This window comes from Neofelis nebulosa, chromosome 1, assembly GCF_028018385.1.
Source record: "Neofelis nebulosa isolate mNeoNeb1 chromosome 1, mNeoNeb1.pri, whole genome shotgun sequence".
Classification (NCBI taxonomy): Eukaryota; Metazoa; Chordata; class Mammalia; order Carnivora; family Felidae; genus Neofelis; species Neofelis nebulosa.
This window is the reverse complement of record NC_080782.1, coordinates 131,037,476-131,056,672: the sequence shown is the minus strand read 5'-3', so window position 1 is coordinate 131,056,672 and position 19,197 is coordinate 131,037,476. Positions and strand designations below refer to the sequence as shown.

Below are 19,197 nucleotides of genomic sequence, written 5' to 3'. Positions count from 1 at the left end.
CAGAGGGCCCTGTTCTCTGTCAAGAAGTAAGTAGCACAAGAAATCTTTGTCCTAAGTGTTTATCATTTAATTGCTTTTCCTAAAGGGTTTTTAGGTTGATGGAGGCTGGACGCAACACAGTATTAACAGTACCTGAGGTTGTGTGCCATTGCCCTAAAATCAGGTTGGAAAAATGCAGGCATATCTTGTTTTATTGAACTTCACTTTGTTGTGCTTTTTACAAATTGAAGGTTCAAGATGTCAGCAGAGGAAGTAACAGCAGCTGTGGTGGAAATAGCAAGAGAACTAGAATCAGGTGTGGAGCCTGAAAGTATGACTGAATTTCTACCATCTCCTGGTAAAACTTGAATGGATGAGGAGTTGCTTCTTGCTGATGAACAAAGAAAGTGGTTTCTTGAGATGGAATGTACTCCTGGGGAAGATGCCATGAAGCTGAAGATTGTTGAAATGACAACGAAGGATTTAGAATACGATTTAAACTTAGTCAATCAAGCAGCAGCAGGGTTTGAGAGAATTGACTCCAATTTCAAAAGAAGTTTTGTGGGTAAAATGCTATCAAACAGCATCACGTGCTGCAGAGAAACAGTAAGGGAAGGAAGAGTCACTGAATGCGGCAGACTTCATTGTTGTCCCACTTTAAGAAATTGCCACAGCTCCCCAACCTACAATAGCCTCCATCCTGATCAGTCAGCTGCTGTCTGTGATTGGCTGAAAGCTCAGACAATGGTTAGCAGTTTTTTAGCAGCAAAGTATTTTTTTAATGTTTATTTTTTATTTTTGAGAGCCAGAGAGCATGTGCACAAGCAGGGGAGGGGCAGAGAGAGAGGGGGACAGAGGATCCAAAGCAGACTCTGTGCTGTCAGCAGTGAGCCCGATGTGGGGCTGGAACTCACGAACTGTGAGATCATGACCTGAGCTGAAGTTGAATGCTTAACCTACTGAGCCATCCAGGCTCCATAGCAACAAAGTATTTTTAAATTAAGGTGTGAACATTTTTTTTACATATAATTCTATTGCAAACTTAATAGACTACAGTGTAAACATAACTTTTTTTTTTTTTAATTTTTAACGTTTATTTATTTTTGAGACAGAGAGAGACAGAGCATGAACGGGGGAGGGTCAGAGAGAGGGAGACACAGAATCTGAAACAGGCTCCAGGCTCTGAGCTGTCAGCACAGAGCCCCACGCGGGGCTCGAACTCAAGGACCGTGAGATCATGACCTGAGCCGAAGTCGGCCACTTAACGACTGAGCCACCCAGGCGCCCCTAAACATAACTCTTATTATGTACCAAGAAACCAAAAAATTAATTTGACTTGCTTTTTTGTGATACTTGCTTTATTGCAGGGGTCTGACCAAACCTGCACTATCTCGAGGTATGCCTATACACCTGTTTTCTCATTTGATCCTTATAAAAAGCCCATGAGATTGATATAGGATGACAAAATGAGAGGTTTCTCAGAAGTCACATGTCTTCTTGGAGTCTCAGAAGGACCCACCCCAGAAAGTCTCACCTTGGGAAGAAGAGACTTAACTCAAGTATAGTTGCTCAAGAAGCTGTCAGAGGCACTGGAACATCATCTCTCTGCTGGGCCAGCCAAAGGGCAGCAGCCAGGCACCGGATTAGCTCTTTTTACCTCAGAGGAAGTCTCATATGAGAAGCTCTTCTCATGAATACACGTGTGGGGGTGTGGGAATAGGCTGCACGCATCAAGGATACAGTACTAAGTGCATACAATGGTAGCAGCATTCCCCAGGGCTTGTCTACTGAAGAGCTTGGAAGCAATTACCATGTAACCTTTGATTAGGAACAAAATAATTCTGAAAATTCCAAATGTCATTAACCAAACAAGAAAGCAGCATGATATACAACACACTTTAAAAATTGGTGAAAGGAAGTAGAAAATTCTAACACTGTATAAATGTAGAACATTGTATCTACACTCTAACCATTGTAATACAACATAATAACCCCTAAACTCTTTAGCCATACTAAAAATTCATCAACATCTGGAAGTCTAATCCTCCTAAGTCTGGGCAACAGCAGACTGGATGAAGGCCTCTATTTCCCTCTTCAAAGATTTTTGGCAACTGCTATAGAAAACAAATAGATGAAATGGAGAAAGTGGATAATGGGGCTAATCACTGAAAGAACTGAGGCCTGCCCTATGAGAAATGTTACAGAGAGCCCTTCAGGCTGAAATGAAAGAATACTAGACAGCAACTCAAATCCACATGAAGGAATACAGCACATGGATAAAGTGAACAACCTAAGTAAATATAAAAGACATTAATCAATGAAAATGAGGAAATTATTGCCAACCCTACAGAAATAATAAGGATTATAAGAGAATACTATCAACAACTGTATGCCAATAAATTCGACAATGTAGATGAACTGTATAAATTCCTAGAAACACAAAGATTACCAAAAATGACTCAGGAAGAAACAGAAAATCCAAACAAACTGAAGTAGAGAGATTGAATTAATAATCAAAAACCTCCCCAAAAAACAAATGGTGAACCAGATGGTTCTACCAAACATTTAAAGAATTAATACCAGTCCTTCTCAGATTCTTCACAAAAATAGAAGAGGAGAAAATACTTCCTGACTCATTCTGTGAGGCCAGCATTACCCTGAGACCAAACCCAGACGAAAACTTCAAAAGAAAACTATACATCAATATCCCTTATGAGCATAAATGTGAAATATTCCATAAAATACCAACAAACCAAATCCAGCAGCATACTAGGAGGATTATATATTGTGACCCTGTGGGATCTATCCCAGGAACACAAATATAGCTCAATGTAAAAATATTAATAATGTAATACAACACATGAATAAAATGAAGGTTTAAATAAAGGTCATATCAATTGATGCAGAAAATTACTTGACAATATTCAACCTACTTTCATGATAAAAGACACTCATCAAACTAGAAATAGAAGGGAACTTCCTCAACATGATAAATGACACCTGTGAAAACCCTATTGTTAACATTATACTCACTGTTGAAACAAAGCTCTCTCCCTAAGATCAGGAACAAGACAAGGAAGCCACTTGCTACTCCTGGAATTGTATTGGAACTTCTGGCCATAGCAATTAGGCAAGAAAAAGAAACAAAAGGTAGCCAGTTGAGAAGGAAGAAGCTACAGTAATCAAAACAGTGTGGTACTGGCAGAATGACAGACATAGAGACAAAACAGAATAGAGGGTCCAGAAATAAACCTTCACATATGTGGTCAAGAAGGTGATTTGCAAAGAAAGTTTCAAGATAATTCAAGGGGGAAAGGATAGTCTTTTCATCAATGAAAACAATATTGGAATATCATTTTTACCTACCCATCCTCCTCTGTATAAATGCAAAGAAATGCATAGAATATTTTTCTAATATTAATAGCAATGTTTTAGATGGTAAGATTTAGGGAAGCTTTTCAGGCATTTATTATACTTTGTATAGAGTTTGCATTTCTTATAATGAGCATGTATAAGTTTTGAAGTGGTTTTAGTTAAAAAATAAAACTGGAAGTAAATATACAAGATGACAATAAAGAGGAATTTTTTTCTTCTTTGTACTTTTCAGCATTTTTTAACCACCCCCCAACCCTCTCCCAAACCATCACCTATTTTTTAGTGTATTTTGATTCTTGAAATAACACACTTCCAGTTTTGCATTTTTCCTTCACATTCCTGCATCCATCCTTATCTCTGATTTCCCAGTCCTACCCATGTTCTAGGTGCAGCTCAAACACATCCTCTTCTTGGGCGGCACTGGAGCATATTGGCTAAGTGCCCACAGTGGGACACTGCTGGAGCAGATGTGCGGTCCAGCAGGCCCAAAAGTAGGTTTCTCCAATTACTAGCTCTATGACTTTAGGCAAGTCACTTAATCTTTCTGAGACTCGGTTTCCTCCTCTAAATTTTTTTTTTTTTTAACGTTTATTTTTTGAGACAGAGAGAGACAAAGCATGAACGGGAGAGGGTCAGAGAGAGGGAGACACAGAATCTGAAACAGGCTCCAGGCTCTGAGCTGTCAGCACAGAGCCCGACGCGGGGCTCGAACTCACGGACCGCGAGATCATGACCTGAGCCGAAGTTGGCCGCTTAACCGACTGAGCCACCCAGGCGCCCCGGTTTCCTCCTCTATAATAGAACAGATGATCTATCTCACTGGGGTTTTTAAAGAATTAAATTAGATCATAACATGTAAAGTGCTCAACAATAATAAATTTGTGTTGACAATAATAATACTGTTATTCCTCCAGACCTCCGTAAAGCAATCATTAGCTCTACAAATAGTCAGTCCTTATTAATTCAGTTTGGTTCCATGTGGGAAATTATAACTACCTTTGAGAGAAATAGTTTTACCCATTCATCCCTTAATGAAAGCCAGAGCCCTCAGGAAAACATACTTCATGATGCCCACACCTGCTTCTTCCTCTTTTTAGTCCAAGCAAACTAATGGTATCTAGGCTTCTTGAAAGCTTGGTTTAAAAATGGAAGAAGGATGGGGTGCCTGGGTGGCTCAGTCGGTTAGGCATCCAACTTCAGCTCAGGTTGTGATGTCACCATCCATGAGTTCGAGCCCCGCGTCGGGCTCTGTGCTGACAGCTCGGAGCCTGGAGCCTGCTTCGGACTGTGTGCGTGTCTCTCTCTCTGCCCCTCCCCTGTTCATGCTCTGTCTCTCTCTGTCTCAAAAATAAAATAAAACATTAAAAAATAAAATAACAAAAAAAGGAAGAAGGAGATGGGGAAGAGGAGGAGGAGGAAGAGGAAGAAGAAGGAGGAGGAGAAGAGAAAAGGTAATCTCATCTACTATCAGCCTCCACACTTCACAATGAGATGGGTGTGGGCTGTCTGGGGTCTGTACTTAGTGAAGGAAACATTGTTTGACTTATCAGAGAGGTCAGTGTTCAAATACTCATATTGTAGTCATGATTTCTGTTCAAGCCTGAGGTCAGCAGGATGAACCAATGTTGGACTTAAACATATCTGCCCTATCACTCTTTACTCCTCCAAGCTACTGGGGACTGCAGTCTTCATGACAGGGTCATCCTCTGGCAGCCAGCTCTTGAAAGGCACCTTGCTCAGGGAGACAGACATCAAAGTAAGAGTGCCTTTCGGAGTACCAGCTTCTTTTCCTCCCTGAAAGACAGATTTCCATCGGTGTTGCCAAATATGTAAGTACTTTCCTTTAGGAACACTTATGAAAGACTATGTTTTCACAGGAAACCAGGGCCACCCAAAGCAAAAATCTTCACCTTTAACTGTTTAAGAACAATTGCCCACTCGCTTTCTATTTGTTTACTTTTTCCTCCTCCATAAGAAATTTAAAGGATATTTTTGCTAGTGGTAGGTTGTATTTTTCCAGAGGCAAACAGTTTTAGTTTTGAGTTCTAAACTAAGGTTTGGAGACTATCCGTGGAACAAGCATTTTACAAAGAAGACCAGACACGAGCTCACGCAGAGGACATAGTTGGATAGTTCAGTAGCAAAGCACAAACACATCTCAGCAGTAGGAAAGCAGACATGGAAATTCCCTGCCCACCTGACACCTCATCCAAGATGTGCAGAATCGAAGCCCTGCAAAATGTGATCCTTTAACACAGTTCTCCAGCTCAAAGAAAGGGGTCATTGTGTCAGGTCAGGTCCTCCTAGAGCATATGCCAAGATGGGATTCAACATGCAAGAACTTATTGAGAAACATGTTTATGAAGGGTGAAGGGCAGAACGAACAGGAATAGTCAGACTCAGATTATGACGCATGTCTGTCTCCTGTGAAAAGGGGAAGGGAAGGAAGGAAGATTGGGCAGCAAGAGCTTCAAACTGCAGATGAGTTCTGAGAAATTATTGACCACACTGATGGAAATTCCCGCAGTACAGATTGCCTGTTAGAGGAGGCCCACCTTGGGCAGAAATGGCCTGGCTCTGGTACCCCCACTGTGTTCATTCATTGGCTAGGAGCAGCCAGAGAGCGTGTAGCCTTGTGTGAATGTTGCAGCACATCTAAAGGTGTGGCGGCCCAGGCGCCTGGGTGGCTCAGTCAGTTAAGCGTCTGACTTCGGCTCAGGTCATGATCTCACAGTCCATGAGTTTGAGCCCCGCGTTGGGCTCTGTGCTGACAGCTCAGAGCCTGGAGCTTGCTTCAGATTCTGTGTCTCCCTCTCTCTCTGACCCTCCCCTGTTCATGCTCTGTCTCTCTCTGTCTCATAAATAAATAAACATTAAAAAAAAATTTTTTTAAATAAATAAATAAAGGTGTGGCGGCCAGTGGCTCTCAGCTATGTTCTTGGTAGAAGGTTCTCTGGAAGAGTGATCTGTATAGGTATACAGCTACCACAATCATTCACTCAATTATGCATCCTAGGAGTCATGACTCTTATCTTATCCCTATCTCTAAGACCCAATCTACTGGCAAGTTCCTAACCATTTTACCTCCTAAATATCCTTTATGTCTGTCCATTTCTATCTCCTTCACCACTACCACCATCATCTTGCTCCCATCTGGTGACCATCTTTCTTTTCTTTTCTTTTTTTTTTTTAATGTTTATTTTTGAGAGAGAGAGAGAGAGAGGGAGAGAGACTGTGAGCAGGGGAGGGGGAGAGAGAGAGGCAGACACAGAACCCAAAGCAGGCTCTAGGCTCTGAGCTGTCAGCACAGAGCCCCACATGGGGCTTGAACCCATGGGACCGTGAGATCATGACCTGAACCAAAGTGGATGCTTAACCGACTGAGCCACCCAAGTGCCCCCAGAACAGTCTTTTAAAAATAGAAATCAGGGTACCTGGGTGGCTCAATTGGTTAAACTTCCAACTCTTGGTTTCAGCTCAGATCATGATCTCAGTTTTGTGAGATGGAGCCCTGCATTAGGCTCTGCGCTGGCAGTGTGGAGCCTGCTTGGGATTCTCTCTCTCCCTCTATCTCTGGCCCTCCCCCACTCACTCTGTCTCTCTTAAAATAGGTAAATAAAAACAAAAAAAAAATACAAATCAGATCTGCTTAAACAACATCAGTGATCATAGGATAAGGACCTAAGTCCTTAGCATGACCTTCAAGGCCCTGTTACAGCTTTAGCCTCCTGTGGACTTGGGTTGTCCTTCCTCTCTCTGCTCCCTCTGAGCATCAGATAGATATCTGATAAATTCAGATAGACAATCTAACCTGCTTCCAGTTCCCCAAATGTTCCAAGTTCTTTCCTGCCTCTGGACCCTTGCATATGTTGTTCCCTCTCCCAGTCATCTCTTCTCCAACCCTATGCCCCTTTACTCAGTTAACTAACCCTCATTCCTTTGCTACCAGTTCAAATATCATTTCTTTCTGCCTTCTTTGACTCTCACACAAATCAAAATCCTTTGTCATTCTCTCTCATAGTGAATTAAATGCACTTTTGCAGCATTTAGGATGGTATTCTAAATTTGACTAATTATCTGATTGACTACTTCACTATAAAGTGTGTTTTCTGATAGCAGAGACTATGTGTATTTTTTTTTCAACGTTTTTTTTTTTTTTTTTTTTTTTTTATTTTTGGGACAGAGAGAGACATAGCATGAACGGGGGAGGGGCAGAGAGAGAGGGAGACACAGAACCGGAAACAGGCTCCAGGCTCCGAGCCATCAGCCCAGAGCCTGACGCGGGGCTCGAACTCACGGACCGCGAGATCGTGACCTGGCTGAAGTCGGACGCTTAACCGACTGCGCCACCCAGGCGCCCCGAGACTATGTGTATTTTTGCTCATTATTGCATTGCCAGCATTAGCAAAGTGGTTGCATTTTGTAGTTGCAACAAAATATTTGCTGAAAAAAGGAAGTATCTAAAAGGGTTAGTTGATATATATTTTTTCCTTTTTATCTGAGTCACTCCAAGCGTTTTATTTTCTAACCAGCGAATTCTATTTCTTTCTCTTTGTATTGTGATCCAGCTGTGTTGCATGATCTCTCCTCACGTCTACTCCCACCCTTCGCCCATGGTAAAATCTCTGAGGGCTGGCCTTGGACTTGGATTTTGGGTCTTTGCTGATAAGCAATGCAGGCCTGGATAATGTGCTTGTTGCAAAACTTACTGTAGCACAAGATTTTATTCTAGAGTTAGAAGGCTAGGGAGGTAGGAAGGAAAAGAAAGTGAGTTGCCTCCCAAGAGTTGGGATACAAAGTTGCGCTTTGAAAGTTAAATTATAGGGGCGCCTGGGTGGCGCAGTCGGTTAAGCGTCCGACTTCAGCCAGGTCACGATCTCGCGGTCTGTGAGTTCGAGCCCCGCGTCAGGCTCTGGGCTGATGGCTTGGAGCCTGGAGCCTGTTTCCGGTTCTGTGTCTCCCTCTCTCTCTGTCCCTCCCCCGTTCATGCTCTGTCTCTCTCTGTCCCAAAAATAAATAAATGTTGAAAAAAAAAATTTAAAAAAAAAAAAAAAGAAAGTTAAATTATAAATCAAACCCATCAGAGCAAAAATATAAAAAATGCCCCCTTTAAAGAGAAATAAGGGCTCCAGGACCTACAAGGTGTAACAGTACTGTCACTTAGTAAGGCCTTGCTCTACCTAAAAAAGAAATATGTTCATCTGAGAAGGGACAGCCCAGGTGGCATAATAAGGAGAAATTAGGTAATACAGATGGGGCTGTCCACCAGCCACCATCTCGAAGCGCTGGCCAGGACAGCAGGAGTGAGTGGCCTGTCCTCACAGCAGCTTGTTTGACCTCTGATGTGGAGGAAGATGCACCACGCTGTCCAAGGCTGATTAAATCAGACAATTCACTCTTCTGATTCTGACTTCAAGCTCACCTTTCAACAATTAGGTTCCAAATTGAACAGTTACAAGAAGAGAGTGCAGTCACCAAACAGTCTCATGTTCCTGACTGTTTTGCATCTAACAGTAATGGTTAAGCTCCAGGTTTTGGAATCACATGGCCTTTATTTGAACACTTATATACTGTACTTACTAAGCTTGGGAATTTCCTTCATCTTTTGTACCTCAACTGAAAGAAATATCACAATATACTGCACGATTACAAGGAGAATTAAATGAAGCAATGCATGTAATGTACTTAGCATACAGCTTAGCAAACAGTGAATGAAATCAGGAAGTTGGCTTTCTGATTTTCTACAACATAGATTTTTAATCAACACTGGAACACTGAAAAGGTGAAATTTTGTATCCCATAGTATCAAAGACCAAATCTGGACTCTGGGAAATTACCAAGCTGATAGACTATATGCTAGCCTTTTACCTCTTGGCACCTCTCTGGTCACATGTGTAACATCTTGTAAAAGGTAACCAGGACTTGGCTTTATCTTCTTGGATCTCTACCTCTCTTTTCCTAACCCTCATCTCCCAGACATACTTTTTATGCAGAAACAGATTTACCTCTACTTTGCTCTCGTGGAATCAAGAATGATTATCCTATCACAAGGAAGAGCTCCAAGGCTTGCCTTGATTTTTTTTTTTCTTTTTCCTTTTCCTTCATACTACAGACCAAAAGCATCATCTCCTGGAGGGGGAAACATGGGCTCTTATTTTTCTAAGATCATCATTTGGCCTGCTTCACTTCCCCATGTGCTCTTGAGGGAAATACTGCAAACACTTAGAAACCCACAGCATGAGTCACAAATCAAGTCCTCCATCATGCAGGGAACGTGCCTGAATTTCAAAGAGGCAAACCAAAGTGACTCTGGCAGATCAGGCAGTTAATTCGTTTTTCTGTTCCAGTTATCAGACTGCTCTATGACAAAAATGAACAAACACGTGGCAAACTGTGTTTGGAGTATGGAGTCTTAGCAACATTTTCCAAGTAGGATGGCTTACAAAAAGTATTTTCAGATCTCAGTAACTGATGCAGGACAGGGCTGTGGGGACTTGTGTCCAACTTCAACTGCAGCGGTGCTCTAAGAGAACTTGGTCCACTGGCATAATTATAGGGGCAAATTGTCAGGCTGAGTGTGAGGTGCCTTCCAAAATGACTGCAGTGCCTCCTCAGTCCTTCTAAGTCATGATAACACAGTCCAAACTTTGAAAACTATCTTATTATCATAGAGATCTCCAATTTTATCAACTGACATTAGAGAAAGTCTATCAAGCATCCAGAAAAACAACAACAAATATTTTCTCCCTTACATCGGTTCATTTAAGTCCTACAACCTTGACGTAGGTATGGTTATCATCCTCATCCTACAGGGAGTAAATACTCTGCCCCAAATCACACAGCCAATAAGTGATAAGCCTCTAAATCCTTGGGTATTGATGGGCACCAATTAGTCCAGGGAGTCCAAGTCTTAAGCTTGCTGTTCAGTTTTTCTTAATGAAATGAAGAGCCCCATTTCCTTGATACCACTGACTTTTTATTTCTCCGCTGACCCAGGATGAGGAGCCTGGTACCTCATGGTCACGACCAGGCTGTTTGAAGCGACGGTGCCGCCAACTTGGCAGAGAGACCAGGGCGCATGCCCTGGGGACAGGCCGACCCCTGCCGGCTCAGCGACCCCACCCGAGACCCCTCAGAGGTTTGCTCCTGGTCACCCAGGCCAAACCCCCCTCCGGACGCCAGAAACCCACGAAGCGCCGCCACCAGCCCCGAAGCCGAAGCAGGCGCTAAGGGGCGGCCTGGGAAGCAACCCCGATGGGCCGAGGCACGGTAGGCCGCGCGGGCGAACGACGGCGTGCGGCGGGCCTCTCCACCTGCTGCCCGGACGCGGCCCGGGCCCCGTCCCGCGGAGGTGTTCGCGCCAGGCTCGAACCGGCGCCTCAGGTGGACGGGGTTCCCGCCCGAACGCCGCCCGGCCGCCCGCGTGCAGGCCCGAGACCTGAGCCCCCGCCTCTGGCTGCCAGCCCGCGCTCCGCGTTCACCGCGCTCGGCCGGGGCCCGCCTCTCGGCAGTTTTCGCTTTCGCTTTCCTGCCGCTGTTGTTGAGGAAAATGAAAGTGACCGTGGCCGTGGCCCGGGCCGGCGCAGCTGCCGTCGGGGCGAGGGACGCACAAAACGGCGGCGGTCGGCGAGGAGCCTGGGAGCTGGAGCCGCTACCCGCGCCAGACGAGGTAAGCGCAGCCCCGTGGCGGCCGCCTCGCGGGCTCCTCCTTGCGGACCCGGCGGGCGGGACGCCAGGCGGGCCTGTGACGCACGGGCGGGTCTTGCGGGGGGCTCCTGCCGCGGGGCTGGGGTGGCGGCGACGCGGCAGCGCCCGGGCCTGCAGGGCTCTTGTCCTCCGGGCCCGGCTGAAGACCACCTGAGGGGGCTTAGAGCAGCGTACCAAGGATCTGGCAGTCCGGGGCCGAGGTTGCACCTCGGCAAGACAGGCCACGGTTCCCATCGCACGTTTTCTTTTTGTACGACGCCACCGGTCCCCCACCCCCCACCGGGCTTCAGTAAAAATCGAAGTGGGGGTTGTATAAAATGCTGAGCAGAGTGCTTCACCTGAGCTCAGCAGGGAGGAACTCATAATTTACCCCTTCGTACCTGTGAGACTCCTCTTCCCCACTCAGCTCCACTCCTCCTGTAGTTTGCCTTTCTACGTTTTACAGATAGTGCGCACTTGGGCGCACCTGGGGTGCCTTCCAACCGTTCCCTGAACTGGCAGGCTTGCAGCTCGCCTCTCCTGGTCATAGGCATGGACATCAGCTAGGCCAGGCCGTCACCCTCTCCCCAACGCTCTGTTCGTGAGAAGACAGGGGCTTGCTCCAACCCTGGGGCTGGCGATAACGGTCGGGGACGGGTGCACTCAGGGACTGAGTCCTTCCCAGACCAGCAAACCTTCTGTCCACTGCATCTGCCCGCAGAAGGGTGAAAGATGAGTGCTCTGGTCCCGTTAACGCTAAGTTGATCTTCGGGTGCGGGAACTGGGCTCCACCTCAAGGCTGTGGACACAACCACTGGGAAGACATTGGGGGGGGGGGGCGGTGAGATGTGTAATGTCCCCAGGGGTAAGTGAAAAAGGCAAGACAAAAGAAGGAATATATCTAGGGTATGTATGTATGTGTATGTATGTGTGTGTATATATGTATATCCCAGAAAGCCAGTTATGTGGGACAGGCATACACTGTAGAAGGCACTAAGTGTTGAAAGTAAAGTGGCTTACTTGACTTATATTCGAATGATGACGGTTTTTGTGGCCAGTACCATGAACCCCCTTTTAATCAGCGTTTGTCTCAATAAAAATGAATTCAGCCTAATCACATGGATCTGATCATAAGGCCCATTACTAAAACAAAACTTGAATAATCTTAACTTTTAAAATAGCCATTCGAATTTGACAAAAGATGGCATAAGGTCCTGATTTTTTTTTAATTTTTTTTAACATTTATTTATTTTTGAGAGGGAGAGAGAGAGCACGAGTGGGGGAGGGGAGACAGAGACAGAGAGACACTCACAGAATCTGAAGCAGAATCCAGGCTCTAAGCTGTCAGCACAGAGCCCCATATGGGGCTCAAGCTCACTGACTGCAAGATCATGACCTGAGCCAAAGTCTGTCGCTTAATGAACTGAGCCACCCAGGTGCCCCCATAAGGTCTTGATTTTTAAAGCATGGAGGTCTTCTCCTACCTTGCTCCAGGGCGGTGTTGAGTATTCATTGCTTTTAGAAAACGCTGCCTTTATCATGAGGCAAAAAAATCAGATTCTTGGATTCAGTCAGTTATTCCTTTTCTTCTGAATTCCATAATGTCCTGTTCCCTCCCTCCTGTTAACTAAAGTTCAGCTGTAGTGGATGGTTCTCTCCCTTTGCTCCCCTGTCTCCTGTCTGCAGGGGGAGGAGGTGGTGTAGTGGGGACAACATCCACTACATTTCTACCACCCTGTGTTCTTTCTTCCCTGGAAACTGAATTACTCAGCTGGAGACCAAGCAAGGCTCTGGCTTTCCCACTACCTTCTTTTCTCCGTAGCTTTATGTTTCATTGAGTTAGGCTCCAACATGTGATGGACTTTCTTAAATTTTTCACTGAAAATTAATGCATGGGATTTTATTTTTCTTAGTATCTCAGGTCTCACAAATTTAATTGCTCATATATCTTAGTTCATGGCATACTATAATCCTTGGTCCATTTTGAGTGTCTCATTTTATTTCACTTTGTTATTTCCTCCCTTTATACTCCATTTCTCTCTCAACACCCTCCTCCCCATGCGCACACAGACAGGAGGCCATGCTGGCATATTTGTTCGTTCTTCCAAAGTACATTTCATTATATCATCTTAGAACACGTATATCTTTGAAACATATGTCATGTTTTGCTTTTGTTGCACTTAACTAAATAAATACTATTATGCTATAAATCTCATACTATTTCTTTTTTCCCTTCCACATTATGTTTTTGAGTCAAACCATAATGCTGTATGTAAGTCTAATTCATTACTCTTGGCTGTTGCATAGTTTTGTATGAAAAGTATACACCACAAATACTTAACAGCCTCCTGGGGGTAGACATCGGTGGCCTGTAAGCCCTTGCTTGCATGAACAGTTCTGCACCAAACGTCCTTTTGAATATCTCCCTGTTGCCTTGTGCAAGAATTTTTTTGATAGACAGATATGGAACTGTTGGTAAAAGACTGTTGTCTTTTACTAAAAACTGCTACTTTGTGCTGCAGAATGACTTCATCGGTTTCCTCCCACCAGGAGTGCATGAAAAGTCACTTTTCCAACAGCTGCTGGCACTTACTATTATTTAATTTACTAATTTTTGTCAAACTACTAGGTTAAAGCAGTACTCCATTTCTGTTTTAATTGAGCATCTCATCATATTGTTTTGTCATTTGTGAACTGCCTATCCATCTAATTTGCCCTTCTTTTCTTTCAGATTTCTGATATTTTTCTATATGGGGTTTGCATTTTGTTCCTTATTTTTTTGTTGTTTTTATGTATTGTTGTTTATTTTATTTAAAACCAAATTAGTTAACATATAGTGTAATAAATGGTTTCAGGAGTAGAATTTAGTGATTCATCACTTATATACAACACCCAGTGCTCCTCCCAACAAGTGCCCTCCTTAATGCCCATCACCCATTTAGCCCATCCCCCCACCCAGCACCCCTCCAGCAACCCTCAGTTTGTTCTCTGTATTTAAGAGTCTCTTATGGTTCCTTCTGTATTGGTATCCTTACATGTTAAAGTGTTAGTCCTTTGTCAGATGTGGATGTTTTAAGTCTTCCCCTAGTTTTGTCTCCCATCTGTTAATCTCACATATGGTCTCCTTTTTATTATTAACTTTATTGAGATATAATTTTTATACCACAAAATCCACCTATTTAAAGTGAACTCATTGGTTTATAGTACATTTACAGAGTGGGTAACTATCATCATGATCTAATTTTAGAATATTTTTATTACTCCATTAGCAGTCACCCTCCAGTTTCTCTCAATATGCTCCTCCCAAGCCCTAGGCAAGCACTAATCTACTTCCTGTCTGTATTTGCCTGTTTCTGAACATTTCATATAAATGGGGTTCTACAGTATGTTTTTTTTGTGACTGGCTTCTTTCACTTAGCATAGTGTAGTGTAGGTTTATCCACATTATAGCCTATAGCAGTAATTTGTTCCTTTTTATTGCCCAATAATATTTCCTCATGTGGGTATACTGCTTTTGGTTTATCTGTTTATCAGTTGGTGCACACTTAGGTTGTTTTTACTTTTTGGCTATTATGAATAATGCTTCTGTGAACATTCATGTACAGTTTTTGTGTGAACACATATTTCCATTTCTTTTGGATATATACCTAGAAGTGGAATGGCTAGATCATATGGTATCTCTATGTTTAAACTTTTGAGGAAGTCCCAAACGGTTTTCTAAAGCAGCTGCAACATTTTACGGTCTTACCTGCAGTGCATGAGGGTTCCATTTTCTTCACATCCTCACCAACACTTGTCTGTCATTTTGGTTATAGCCAACCTAGCAGGTGTGAAGTTGTAGCTCATTGTGGTTTTGATTTATGCTTCCCTGATGGTTAATGATTTTGAACATATTTTCATGCGCTTACTAACCACTTGTATATCTGTATCTGCTTTGGAGAAATGTCTATTCAGATCTTTTTTTTTTAATGTGTATTTATTTATTTATTTTGAGAGAGAGAGAGAGAGAGAGCAAGTGGGAGAGGCAGAGAGAGATGGGGACAGAGAATCCCAAGCAGGCTCTGCACCGTCAGGGCAGAGCTTGAGGTGGAGCTTGAATTCACGAACCGTGAGATCATGACCTGAACCAAAATCAAGAGTTGGTCGCTCAATCAACTGAGCCACCTAGGTGCCCCTATTCAGATCTATTTTTAAAGTTGGATTCTTTGTTTTTTATCATAGAATTGTAAGTTATTTCTATATTGTTGATATTTATCCTTTCTCAGATGTATCAGTTGCAAATAGTTTCTCCCATTCTGTGAGTTATCTTTTCACTTTCTTGATGGTGTTCAATTTTGTTGATATCCAACTGATCAATCTTCTCTCTTACCTGTTGTGTTTTTGTGTCATATCTAAGAAATTCTTGCCTAACTCAAGGTTGTAAGGGGTCACTCCTATGTTTTCATCTAAGACCTTTATCGTTTCAGCTTTTACATTTAGGTCCATCGTCTTCTTCTTCTTTTTTTTTTTAACATAAATCTTTAAACTTTGTGTAGTCACATCCATCATCTTTCTCCTTTTAGCTTGAGCTATTTGCATCTTATTTTAAAAATCCTTACCTACCTGAAGATCAAAAAGTTTTTCTATATTTTCTCCTACTAACTTCGGTTATTCTTCTACATTTACATCTTTAACCCAGTTGGATTTTGTTTTTATTATGGCTTTGTAATATATCTTAATATCTACCTTTTTGTTCTTTTTCAAACTTTTCTTAGCTTGTCATGGATTTATTCTTTAATAAATATTTTAAAATCTGTAAAGTTCACAGAAGTCTTTCTGAAGTTTTGATTAGAAATTAATTGAAATCATAGGTTCATCTGTAAAGAATTGACACCTTTTAGTGTCATGCCATCTCACTTGTGAGTATGGTCTATCTCTGCATTTATTCATGTTTATTTTATATACTTTAATACAGTTTTTCAAATTTTCTCCACAAATCTCTTATACATTCTTTATTAAGATAATTCCTAGAGAGGTGCCTGGGTGGTTCAGTCACTTGAGTGTCCAACTCTTGATTTCGGCTCAGGTCATAATCCCAGGATTGTGGGATTGCTCAGGTCATATTCCCAGAGTTGTGGGATCGAGCCCCATGTTGGGCTCCATATGGAATATGAAGCCTGCTTAAAATTCCCTCTCTCTCCCTCTACCCTTTCACCCGCTCCTGCTCTTTTGCTCTCTCTTAAGAAACAAAAATTCCTAGATTCAATAATATTACTATTATAAGTGTTTTTTTTTATTTTGTCACATTGTTATGGGTTACACTGTTACATATCTTCTCTCTCTCTCTCTCTCTCTCTCTCACACACACACACACACACACACTCTCTCTCTCTCTCTCTCTCTCTCTCTCTCTCTCTCTCTTTGGTTGGTTACTGTTGGTGTGGAGAAGTGTAGTCAGTTGTTTTTAAGTTAGTCTCATATCCAACTACCTTTTTGAACTCCTATTAATTCTAATAGTTTTTCTGTGGATTCTCTTGAGAGTCCTGTGTGAAATAACTATACCAGTTGCAAACACTGACAACTTTTGACTCGTTCCTTCCAATTTTATACTTGGTTTTACTTTTTATTATTTCCTTGTAGTGGTTAATTTTTCTGTAATTCTATTACATGTTGGTGGGGATAGCTGGAATCCTTGTCTTGTTCCATTTCTTAAAAAGAATATATGTAGGGGGAGCCTGGGTGGCTCAGTCGGTTAAGCGGCCGACTTCAGCTCAGGTCACGATCTCGCGGTCCGTGAGTTCGAGCCCCGCGTCGGGCTCTGGGCTGATGGCTCAGAGCCTGGAGCCTGCTTCCGATTCTGTGTCTCCCTCTCTCTCTGCCCCTCCCCCGTTCATGCTCTGTCTCTCTCTGTCTCAAAAAAAAAAAAAAAAGTTAAAAAAAATTTTTTTAAAAATTAAAAAAAAAAGAATATATGTAGTTTCTCTATTAAGTATGATGTTAGCTATAGGTTTGTATCCCTTTCCTTAGGATCTGAGATATCAAGGAAAATAGATAAAATTCATGCATTAGTTTCCAATGACAAATTTTGTAAGAAAACGCATCAATATGGGGCTAAAGTAATGAATAATCAAGCGATGAAGGAAAGAGGGTAGTGGGGAAGACAGGGGTTTGGTCTCCTAATTCTGTTTCAGCTCCCAAAAGCTGGTTCTTGTTTTGTTTAAGGCATTTATTTTTTAGTAGTCTCTATACCCAGTGTGGTGCTTGAACTCACAAACCCGAGATCAAGAGTTGCATGCTCCTCCAACGGAGGCAGCCAGGTGCCCCTTGTTTTTGTTTTTAACACGAATTAGCATTGAACTTTGTCAAATGATCTCTCTGTGTCTGGGGAGATAATCATCTGGGGAGATAATCTTCCCCATACCAGTTTTCAATGTATTATTAGAGTGTATAATCTTAGCTACTGTAACAGCCCCAATGTTTCAGTGACTTAAACCAATAATGCTATTTATTTATCACTCAAGACACAGTCGAAGGTGTTGGGAAGATAGTAGGCTCTCCTTCACTTAGTTGTTCAGGAGCCCAGGCTCTTTCTTGCCAGTTGCTTCCCCAACTGCTAGGACCTAAGTCCTTTAGCGAGTTCTCTATGATGGCAAGAGAGGACACATATCACTACTCCTCTCATTCCATTGACGAGGACTAGTCACCTGGTCCCACGTATTTTAAGGTGGCTGGGAAGTTTAATGGTATTCCTAGGAGGCAAAGGACAACAGAGAGATGTTGAGCAGTAGTAACTTCTTCCATAATCCATTAATGTAGTGAATTACATTGAGAGATTTTCTGACTTTGAACCATTTTTTAATATTTTATTATGATATATTCTTAATACTTTTTTGGATTTGGTTAGGTAATATTTTATTTGGGTGTTTGGCATCCATGTTTAGAAGTGAAACTGGCCCATATTTTCTTTTTATGAACAGTCCATATTCCAAATTTCAAAATTATAACATTAAGTTGGGTGATGTTTCCTCTTTTTTTTTTTTTTTTTTTAATTTTCCAGAGTAACACATTTAAGGAAAGAGTATCCGTTCTTTGGAAGGTAGTAGGATGCTCTTGTAAAACGTCATAGCCCTGAAACTTTATGGACAATAAGTTTTTTAGATTACTTTGGTTTTGGAGTGCCTGGGTGGCTCAATCGATTAAGCATCTGACTCTTGATCTCAACTCAGGTCTTGATCTCTGGGTCATGAGTTCAAGCCTCATGTTGGGCTCTGTGCTGGGCATGAAGCCTACTAAAGAATAGAATAGAATAGAATAGAATAGAATAGAATAGAATAGAATAGAATAGAATAACTTCAATTTCTTAAATGGTTATTCACATTTTTATGCCAATTTTGGCATTTTTTTCTAGAAATGTATTGATTTCATCTTTGTTTTCAAAATGTATTGTCATGTAGTTATTTACAGTTATATAGTTATTTATAGTTATATAGAAAAATACAGTTATATTGTTCTTTTATAGGTTTTTAAATGTCTGTCATATTTGTCATGCCTTTTTTTTTTCTGTAGTCTTTTTTATCCCCATATTATTCTTGTTCTGTCTCCCTGTGTTCAAAGAAATACTTTGATCGTGATGAGCCATGATACATAGAATTGTTGAATCACTGGATTGTACACCTGAAACAAATATAAAAGTGTATGTTAACCATACTTAAAATTAAAAACTTAATTAAAAAATAAATTCAAATTCAAAAAACCTCACAAAGAAATACTTTTATTTTATTAATCACCTTTATTTTTTGTTCTGTGTATCTTGTATTGCACTGATTCTGCCCTTATATTTATTATTTCATTCCTTCTTATTTCTTTGGTTATATGCTATTTGTAATAGATTCAGTGTAGGCACTTGTAAAGTGAGATAGGAAAACCTGCTCCTGTCTCCTATAATCGCACTCTTTATAGGCAACCACCATTACCAAATTAGTGATCTTCTGGATCCTTTTCTCTGCTTATGCATTTTTCTGCAACTTTTCTAAACTATGAATGTCCTGGGCCTCTTTTTCTGGTGTATACACACACACACACACACACACACACACACACACACATCCATTAAAATGGTATATCATAATTTATTTATCTGTTTTCCAACTAATAGGAAATTAAGTTGAAAGTCTTGGT

The 19,197-nt window shown here is 41.9% G+C and overlaps 1 protein-coding gene across 1 annotated transcript in view; it reads left to right on the top strand.

Moving 5' to 3' along the window:
- The first annotated feature begins 10,432 nt into the window (after window positions 1–10,432).
- The window catches only part of LOC131519224 (uncharacterized), a 67,033-nt gene continuing 58,268 nt past the window's right edge, over window positions 10,433–19,197 (top strand). The window contains exons 1-2 of the mRNA XM_058742086.1: window positions 10,433–10,492; window positions 10,628–11,023. Of these exons, the coding sequence (XP_058598069.1) occupies window positions 10,433–10,492; window positions 10,628–11,023 (456 nt within the window). The remainder of the gene's footprint in view (window positions 10,493–10,627; window positions 11,024–19,197) is intronic.